Source organism: Bactrocera latifrons, unplaced genomic scaffold (genome assembly GCF_001853355.1).
Source record: "Bactrocera latifrons isolate USDA-ARS-PBARC rearing strain unplaced genomic scaffold, ASM185335v1 scaffold_119, whole genome shotgun sequence".
NCBI lineage: Eukaryota > Metazoa > Arthropoda > Insecta > Diptera > Tephritidae > Bactrocera > Bactrocera latifrons.
This window is the reverse complement of record NW_017534619.1, coordinates 663,356-673,711: the sequence shown is the minus strand read 5'-3', so window position 1 is coordinate 673,711 and position 10,356 is coordinate 663,356. Positions and strand designations below refer to the sequence as shown.

Sequence of the window (10,356 nt, the reverse complement as noted above, 5' to 3'; positions counted from 1 at the left end):
TAGCGTAATAATCATATGAATTAAAACTTCAATATAGTACAGGTTCAGTTGAGAAGTAAAGCCTCGACGAAATACCAAACTCTCCCCCATCCCGGTGTTGCTATATGATGCAGAGGCATGGACGATGACAACATCTAATGAGTCGGCGTTACAAGTTTTTGAAAGAAAGGCCATGTCGGCTGAATTGATGAAAACACTCCAGATCTGAGACGCAATACCGGTCGGGGAAAGCAGAGGAAGAGGAAGACCTCCACTCCATTGTAAGAGAACAGGTGGAGAAGGACCTGGCTACACTTGGAATCTCCAATTGGCGCTAAAGAGTGAAAATGAAGAACGACTGGCGCGCTTTTGCTAAATCGGCTATAACCGCGTAAATGGTGTCTACGCCAATAATGAAGAATTGTATAGGCACTTGCTATTCAGTCATCTTTTCACACATCCATTTCAAATCAATTAATCTTATTGCGGTCCCTCTGAAGTTCAAAGCCGTTTAAAACCACATTAGTTTCGATTTTCCATGAAGCACTTGTACTAATTAGAGAAAGATCTGGAATGTGAGCGGCATATCCGTACATATAATACATATGGTATACATACTCGTATAACCGTGTCCTTGAATATAAACACGTTATACGTAGGTGTTATATTTTCAAGTATCCACAAATGTTCATAAAATACATACATACTATATAAACTGTATCTATATGAAAGTGTAAATTAATGTATAATATAACAATATAAAAAAATCACGGTCATCAAGGGTAAATTAGAGTGCAGAGACAGTCAGTGAACAGCCCTGAACTTGTCCCATATTTACGGAAGTACATTGCTAAGTTCACATGTTATTTCCGCCACAACCCGCTCCCGCTTCGACGATGCCACGAAATACGAAGCGAACATAGATACATAGTACATATGCATGCATGTACAATACAAAGTGACCAAAACAATGCAACAACAGTTATTCTGTAAACTTGTAAGAGCAGAAAGTTTTGCAAGTTTGTGGTGTGTTCTCTTTTTTCGCGAGCTCTCCTGAGAGAGAAAGGGTGCTATTGAAGAGGACCAAATTACGCTGTATACATTGTAACATTACAGTGCCTTTGCATTGGCGCTGTTAGACAATGTTGCAGACAATTGTTGCAACGATTAGATGAGGATTGTGGAGTCTTTGTGGACAGACTACCTTTATAGTATTTATTTATAGAGTATATAGCGTATTCTTTAAAAATATAAATAATGAGAATTAAATAAATTGGTGTTGGCCAGAAAATTGTCAAAGCTGACTTCGTAGTAGCGCTCTTGATAACTTAATAACTCATACTCACAAATGATGAATTGTTCTATGTAGGAAGGAAGCCTGACATCTTTGATCGTAACTTGAAACTACTTGTAAAATTTCCGCATATTCCGAAAGAGCGATCTCTAGGGATGTTGCAGTAGTTGATTGAAAAATTTTGTTGTCGTAAAATGTTTTCTTGATCTTTTGTTTTTTTATTAAAGTTTAAACATTCTCTATTGGATTGGCATTTGGGCACTGCCACTAAAGTAACAATATTATTGTCTTACGTCTGCGCTTCGTTACATTGTCTTCTTGCAGTATCCAATAATGGTTCCTTTGGCCTTAAAGAATTAGAGCTCACTTCAGTAAGCCATTTTTAAACAATTTTATGATTTTAACTGCGTTCAGATATTCTACGAAATAACTCAAAACCACAAATCAAATGGGCAGAGAAGCATCCATAAGCAAGCTCCTTTGAATAAATGGCCGCGGCTACGTCTCAAATGGTACATCCCACACCTGAGTCCAATTTTCGATTACTCGTTCAAACATTTCGACTCGTAAATGACGAATGACAGGCGTGATGTTTTGCTCCAAGGCCTCAAAGAGGGATTGTCCGCATAGACTTTAGACTTTACATATTCCTACAGGAATAAGTCTAACGGCATGATGTCATACGATCTTGGTGGCCACTCAACCGACTCAAAATGTAAAATTATCTGCGTACCGAAGTCTTCTATCAATAAAACCATTGAATGATGCAATGTGTGGGAAGTGGCACCGTTTTATTGAAACTAAATATCGCCGAGATCACAAGCTTCAATTTCAGGCATTAAATAGTTGGTTATCACGCCGCGATAACGGTGGCCATTGAGGGTTATGTTCTCGCCGACATCATTTTTAGAAATATGAACTGATGATATCACCAGCCTACAAACCACACCAAACCGTTGACTTTTCTGGATTAAATAGCTATTGAATCTCTTCAGGTTGTATTTCATCCCAAATACGGCAATTTGGCTTCTTTATATACCCTTTGAGCCAGAAATAGGTCTCATCACTGAACAAAATTTGGCTCGAAAACGTCGGATCTTCTTGGAACTTTTCAAGAGCCCATAGAATGAAGCAATGTCGCTTAGGAAGATCGAGCGGCTTCAGTACTTGCACAAATGCGCGCAACACATTCTTTATAGAAGGTGAATTGTCGTCTTTTTAGCTTCTCCTAAACTGAGCAGTGGTTTCCTTACAAAAAGGAAAACAATATCCCCACTTTTAGACATCATGTGATTCCTTACTCTTATATTGAACGTATTGTGTGAAAGGTTAAATCTCACCGTCCAAAAACTGATTGGATCTTATCAGTGTGGCTTTAGGCCTGGAAAATCTACAACCGACCAGATATCCACCATGTGAAAAATCTTGAAAAAGACTCGTGGAAAGAGAATGGACACACACCATTTCTCCGAGGATTTCAAAGCTACTTTTGACAGCACGAAAAGGAGTTGCCTTTATGCCGCCTTGTCTGAGCTCGGTATTCCCGCAAAACTAATACGGCTGTGTAAACTCCCGTTGAGCAGCACCGAAAACTCCGTCAGCATCGGGAAGGACCCCTCCAAGCCGTTCGATACCAAACTAGGTTTCAGACAAGGCGACTCCCTATCGTGCGACTTCTTTAAACTACTTCTGGAGAAAATAATTCGAGCTAAATATCTAAATAGAGAATGTGCAATCTTCTACAAAAGTGTACAACTGCTGGTGTACGCCAATGGACTCGATATCATTGGCCATAACAACCGCGCCGTTAGTTCTGCGTTCTCCAGACTAGCTAAGGATGCGAAGCAGATTAGACTTAACTCTTACGTCACTGTTGATAATCATAACTTTGAAGTCGTAAATAATTTCGTCTATCTTGGAACCAGAATTAAAACCAACAACAATGTCAGCTACAACACATGCTATTTTCGACTAAGTAGGCAGTTGAAAAATAAAGTCTTCGTTCGACGAACAAAGATCAAATTCTATAAGTCACTCATTTCCCCTTTGTGCTATATGGTACAGAGGCATGGACATGATGACAACATCTGATGAGTCGACGTTTCGAGAGAAAGTTTCTGCGGCAGATATATGGTTCGTTGCTTATTGGCAACGGCTACAGCCGATGGAACGATGAGCGATACGAGATATACGATGCCATTGACATAGTTCAGAGAATTAAGCGACGGCGGTCATGTCGTCCGATTGGATGAAAACACTCCAGCTCAGTGAGTATTCGACGCACTAACCGCCGGGAGAGACAGAGGAAGAGGAAGACATCCACTCAGTTGGAAGACCAGGTGGAGATGGACTTTTCATTTTCATTTTGATATTCTATTGATCAATTGGAGAAATCAGCCAATTCTACAGTAATATGCTCCGATATTTCAATTTATTTATAAAAAACTTGAAGAGCGTCCATATTCCTATCAAATTGAGACCATCAAAGTTTAACTGAATTCATTCATGTATCTCTATTATATATAGTACAATTCAACATAACCACAAATAATACTCCATCCAAAAAACAAAACAAAAATTCAACTTTGCTTGCAACTCAACCGTTTCTATGCGAGGCTAAAAATTTACGACACGCCTCCAAGCTATGACGACTTAAATAGTTCTCTTGGCTGAATGCCTTGGTGCACTGCGGACACTGATAGCTCCAGTTGTGATGGCCTTTGGTGCGCTGATGAGCTCGCAAATTTGAACTGGAAGAAGAAAATGATAGTGGAAATTTGAATTATGAAGAATATATCTAAATATAAGCATATAGTATATCTATTTTATTTTATTTTTTTTTTTAGTGCTTACCGATCGGCGAAGCGCTTCTGGCACGATTCCACCGGGCACACAAACGGTTTCTCGCCGGTATGCAGACGCATGTGGCCATGCAGCACCCAAGGACGATCGAACTTCTTGTGGCACTGCTCGCATTCGTAGCTCTTCTCCAGATGCTTATTGCGCCGACGCTTGCTCAGTTCCGGCACTGCAAACTCGAAATCGTGCGATTCCCTGGTGGCCGCCAAACTTTTGGGCGCATCAGGCAATTTCGTTGATGCTAGCTCGGAGGGCTCCTTTTTTATACTGTAACCATGTGAGAACTGCGTTGAAGTACTTGTCGCTGTAAGTGCATTGCTGGTTGTTATTGTTGTTGCTGCCAACGGTTGCGCAATCGATAGCGATTTGTCAGCTTGAGTTTTGCTCGTCAACTCACCGCTGGCATTGGCCGCTGCTGTAAGCTGCGCATTGGTTTGCGGTTCATCCGCTTCGGCTGGCTTCCAATAGACATGACTGAAGGTGCCTTTCGAATTGTGTCCCGAATGGCGTTCCATAAGCGGTGTATCCAAAATTATTTCGAGTTCATAGCGCGTTGTCATCGGTATGAAATCACTGTCATACCTTTGAAGTGTTTTTTTTTTTCATGAAGTGCAAAATTAATTTTGTAAAAAAGTATAAAAAGTAAAAGTTTTATAAAATCAATTCGTTGCAACGCGTTTATATCGTGTCTTACCATTCCGAGGAAGGCAGCAATTTCTTGTACTTCGGCTTTAACTTGTTCTTCTTCTCGGCCATCGGCTTCGGTGTCGCAATGTAGTAGGTGCGCTTAAGCTTCGGCAACTTCGCGATTTTCGGAAAAATTGGTATGCGCCGAAAGACATCTGCGACATCGGGTTTGTTAAATAGAATAAACTTACTATATAGATTTTGTTTGCTTTAAACTCGCTTACCGTCCAACGCCTCGTTAACGCGTATTTTGGCGTAATTATACCGTTGTGAGAAAATGCTGCGCACCATCTTCGCTTTAGAAAAAATGTACTTTTGTTCCTTCGTCACTCGCTGCGAATGGAAATTAATTTGAATTTTTCTCGAAAACTGTTTGTTTGCTACTTGAGAAATATTTACCTTGTGTAAAAAAGTCATGGCCATCTAGGGGAGTTAAAAAGAAATTGCTTTGCAACTTTTCAGCCGCAATGTTGTCTCAAATTAAGCAAAGTAGTTTTTCAGCTGAAGGAATACGAAATAAGAAACGAATAAGTGACATAACCGTATTTTATTGGAAGGAGTAGCAGTTTGCTGAAAATTAGCAGTCAGTTGATCTGCCGATGGCAAATACGAAGCAGCAAAATTATTACTGCAATATTCCTCTTCATTTCTGACAACAAAAGCTATTCTTTATTCTTTTACTTAGTTTATTATTACCGTTATTTGTTTAATCTTGAAGGAAGCCTTTTAAATTTTTCTCTAACTTCAAAACATATTTCCGTCAATTGTCAAACCCCCATTCTTCTTTGATGGTTTGTCATTAATATGGGATTAATCTTTTTCTAACCTCAAAATATATTTCCGTCAATTCTCAAACTCCTCCTCTTCTTTGATCGTTTGTCACTCATATGGGATTAAGCTTTTTCCCCCTAATATAGCTTTTTCAAAATTTTCATTCACTTCAATGTTAATATGCAAGGATTTATGCACAAATCACAACATAATTTGGATTAACCAAGACTACTTCTTTTGTAGTAATAAACAAAAAAGGCTGCACAAAAGACTTTGAGAAAACGGCCCAAAATATTTTATTTAACGCCGTAAAAATGGTAACGGCTCTAGTAAAAAAACCTTCAATCGGAAATCCTTCTTCAAAAAGTCAGAATTCTAAGAGCCGGTTTTGTGTCCCCGACACTTTTTCTTCGCTTATTTACATATGTACGTAGAAATGAATACTGTGTTCTCTCACATCTGTCCTTAGGAAGAATCTAGCTTCAACTCAGTCCTAGAAGACGTCAACTAGCTTGCAGTAGTTCATTCAATAAATTAAACGGCTTTTCATTATCCAAATTAAGCTCTATTTTTAAATGCACTGCCATCCAATTTAAGTAGTTAATAAAGTAAAATTAATATTTTCAAATGGTCACCAAAATACTTGTTAATTAAAACTTGCTCTTAAAACACCTTTTTTCTTCTATTTAAATAGTTATTTCCGTATATTTTGAATTGCTTGCGCTCATGAAATCCAATTGGACACACGCGAATATTTCAAATTTCATCTTTTCGCTAGGAATGATATGAAAATAAAACAAAATAAGTTACAAGGAAAGTATGTGTGTGAACTGCTGTGACGTGAAATCTTTAAATTATTGTAAATATACATACGTTAATTTGAGAAAATTTTTCAGGTTAAAAGCTGCAATGTAAAGAGATAAAAAAGGAAAGATTTTAGCAATTTTATACAAATAAAACAAAACGCATTGTGTGTACCAACCAAATAGGTAGAGCATGAATTACGCAAATGCGAAAAAATTAAAATTGTAAAACTATTTTTTTTTTTAATACTGGATATAAGAATAAAGATATCCATTCTTCATTTTTTCAATGAGATATTTGCGACTAAAATGTTAAACATTATTTTTTAGTAAGATTGTAAGTAAGTAATTACAAAACAAAGCACATTTTAAATCATTATTAAAATAAATATTAATTCTCAATATATTTTAATAATAAATCAGGTTTCTTTTTTTTTGTCAATCTAGCATTCGGGATTAATTATTATTTTTTAACGCCATTTGGGAATAAAAATTAAATTGAATTAAGATTTTAAGATTACAAATATAGAAGAGATATAGAGAATAAGGTTATTCAAATGTTAATTCAATTATCTTTTATGCATATATGTATATATTGTGCAACTTTAGTACACACTTTATATAATACATAAAAAATTCTCAGTTCCAAAGGTATTTAAAGCCGATTAGTTGAATCATTACTTACTGTAATATAATGATATGTACATTCGCTAAAACAAATAAAAATTATAGTTGCATATTTTCAGTGTTGCTTAAGCATGCAACTATGCACAACTATCTGCTATATAACAACAATGGAGTGGCAACGCCATTCGTTGACAACTGAACGAGTGCAAAGCGAAACACGACAAAGCATAAAACATTGTGGGATTTTGGAACAATTTTATGGTTATACGTTCGGTTGTTTGCTGCGAATTTTATTCACCAGTTTTTACAAATAGTTTTTTACGTGCGAAATTTAACGGAATAACTTCAATAATATTGATAATCTGTGTATTAAGCATTAGTGAAAAGTTATTTAATAGAAAATTGCATGAGTTAAAGCGGTAGCAAACTGTGTGAACGATAACTAAAGGGCAAGCAAAAAATTACCAACAGAAAGAGACCAGGTCACGACCACGAAAGACGCGAATTATTCTCTACTACTCGTCTATGTTTTATGTCTGTTTTCGCGTATTATTTTATAAGTAAATTTTGGCGTTTGTGAATAATCGGCTTTCAACACGCTTAAACCTAAGTGCAACATTTTGTGCAAATACACAAACTTATATGTATATAACAGCTGTGTGAATTCTGGGTAGAATCGACGGAAAATCAATTCCTAATTAACCTGAGCTTCTTTAACGCAGCAGCTGTTCTAATTAGATTTCAATCGATTTTATACGAAGCCGCAAACGTCAGTGCATTTCCATTTTGCTAGAACCTAAAGGTTATAAAGAATTTGGAACAGGTTGGTGACTTATAATATAGTATTTAATATGAAATATTGTATGTAATAAACATTATTTGTAAATATGAAAAATCAATGGGTATAAGAATATTGTCTAAACAAGCCTATCGGCCTACGGAAGTTTCGTTTTTTCATACTTATTTGTACTGTTTCCATGTTTCCTCGATCCGTGTGCTGCGCCCTCGGAAGCGTAGTGCAGTCAATAAAGCAAAAGTGCCGGCATGCGTTTTTGTTGCTTTCATTGTTACCCATGTTTGTGTGTAATGTGGCAGAGTTCCTCCGCTTGGCAAGAGGTCTTGTCGACTTGTGGTGATATGCGGCAAAATAATAAAAGCCACAATGGAATTGGAACACATGTAAACTGACGAAGGCACTGTGTATGCTTTAGCAACAACAAATCGTGACCGAGCATTTTTGAGGGAAACACCGGTTTATAAGTTTAACGTACTAAGTTTAATTTATTTGTCGTAAATTTATCTTATTATATAAAATATATATGGCCGGGAGATACTGTCGAAAAGGAAATTTCAACCTTGTAGTAATGCAGTACTACTCGCTATTTAGTTTAGTAATAGATTCAAATGTTAAATGATTTATGACTGTTAAATATTTTTAAGCAAATAGGTATTTTCTTATTTATTTTTCATTGCATAATACGTATTGGTATTTTATGTAAGTTTGTAAGAATATATGTCTACATATGTATGTACATATGTATATTGTGTTTCTTAATAAGGTGCTATACAAATACGGAATCGACATGAGTCACTACTTTCGCAGAGGTAGATCAAAGGTTGACTATATTGCAATATCGATTACACTTATTTGTATAAATACCTTGCAACTCCATACATATGTATGTATGTATGACGAAATTTATCATCTAGGGTATATGACTATTTTGGAATTCAATTGCATTTAGTAAGTTTGTGTTGTTAGTTTTGTCAATCAATTTGTAGTTTCCAAGCTGTAGGCACTTAATATTGCAATCTGATTATTGAAATTAAATTTGTTGATTCCTATACTGATAGCATTTCATGCATGTATGTATTTGTTGCTTTATAACTAAACGGCAATTAATCCCATACTTAAAGCCATTCACTTCCTCTATAAATTTGCAGTAAACGTAAATGTGTAGAACAACAATTTTCCGTAACTTTCGCCATTATGACCATTATTTTCTACATTCGCACATTTTCATTCACTTCCAGCGCTGTTTTTTTTATTCATATCTATTGTTTTATTACATATCATTACTATTATGTATTTACTTTTTTGTTACATGTATATTTGTCCAACAACTGCGAGTTCATTAGAGAATGAGTAGATTGTTCGTGAATTTGTAACTAACACAAGTGACAAACTGGGAGAAATTTGCATATAAATTGGAAATGCAAACCCAACATAGATGCCCTATATAAAAGTTTATGGAATAACCTTGTAGGAAAACTAAAACTGCTGGGTAAAATATGCGCTTAGGTGAAACTGAGCGTAGAAAGATGTCTATAATATAACTGTTTCAGAAAAAAAACTACAGAACTCGAGAAAAACAACTTGTGTATTAAAGGAAATAATAGGTTTTAGCACAAATTTATAAATAACATAATGTAACAATTGATGACATGTCAACTGTTTAAACTAATACTTTAGGATCCTAAACATCACGAAGTTAGGAAGCGATCAGCTAAGGCTGCCTTCTAGTCCCTTAGATTTTGAAACATTGATCAATTATTTACCGTTGTTTTCTCCTTAAGAAGCTGCTCATTTTACGGAATCGCCTGTTGTTGTTGTAACGGCAGAATTCTGCCGAGTTGACAGTCCTTGGCCGGATAAAAATCCGGGTATTGAACTGCTCCAGAATATAGCTGCCATATAATGTATGGAATTTTTCTTTATATATCAATATATAATCATGAATCATGATCAGATCTGTCCATTATAACTAATTGTTGTCATACCTCAACCTGACCGTATGAAATCAAGTTCTTCAAAAAATTTCACGAAAAATTTGTTCAGATCCGAAAACTAAAGCTTATAGCTGCAATTCTTACTGACGGATCAAAATCAAGATATAGATTTTCATAAAATGTATGATTTCCTTTTTATATTTATAAACAAAATTTGATTTGGAATTATTTAAAAGAATGGATCAAATGAGCTGTTGGCTCAAGAAATCGTGAGACAGGGCTTCTTCGTTATTCAACATTATTACGCTTTTTTCAGCAACGGGATATGAGCTTTAATCTTTTCTGTGTACACCGATATCTGCAAAAAAAAAAAAAAAATTGGTTAAATTTTAAAGTCGAGGAGGTTGTGGTGGTTGAGTTCAGCAGGTTTTATTATAACGACTATGGGGGTAATATGGATTTAACAAAAAGTGCTTGGCAGCCGCGAAAAATTTCATCAAACCCCAATGTTAAGTAATTGTGCACTTCAATTAGCATAATTTGAGATTCCAAAGAGAAAATAAGTCTTTCTTATATCACACTTGTAAATATTTTGACAGTCTCTGC

General features: G+C 35.8%; 2 protein-coding genes across 2 annotated transcripts in view; one reads left to right on the top strand and one right to left on the bottom strand.

The window, feature by feature from the left end:
- Positions 1–3,839: 3,839 nt before the first annotated feature.
- Positions 3,840–5,309, bottom strand: LOC108978174 (zinc finger protein SNAI1). The gene is made up of 5 exons (XM_018948321.1): positions 5,219–5,309; positions 5,044–5,152; positions 4,827–4,974; positions 4,127–4,714; positions 3,840–4,023 (listed from the first exon to the last, which is right to left on the bottom strand). The coding sequence occupies exons 1-5, from the start codon at positions 5,240–5,242 to the stop codon at positions 3,870–3,872; spliced, it is 1,023 nt and encodes a 340-aa protein (XP_018803866.1). The 5' UTR covers positions 5,243–5,309; the 3' UTR covers positions 3,840–3,869.
- Positions 5,310–7,813: 2,504 nt separating this feature from the next.
- Positions 7,814–10,356, top strand: part of LOC108978180 (E3 ubiquitin-protein ligase RNF181 homolog) — a 77,951-nt gene continuing 75,408 nt past the window's right edge. The window contains exon 1 of the mRNA XM_018948338.1: positions 7,814–7,843. The gene's annotated coding sequence lies outside the window, so the exon portion shown is untranslated. The remainder of the gene's footprint in view (positions 7,844–10,356) is intronic.

Coding starts and splice junctions, on each gene's coding strand:
- LOC108978174 (XM_018948321.1), bottom strand. CDS start 5,242: ATGGCCATGACTTTTTTACACAAG. Junction 5,153..5,218: donor CCATGACTTTTTTACACAAG/GTAAATATTTCT, acceptor TTCCATTCGCAG/CGAGTGACGAAGGAACAAAA. Junction 4,975..5,043: donor CGTTAACGAGGCGTTGGACG/GTAAGCGAGTTT, acceptor CCGATGTCGCAG/ATGTCTTTCGGCGCATACCA.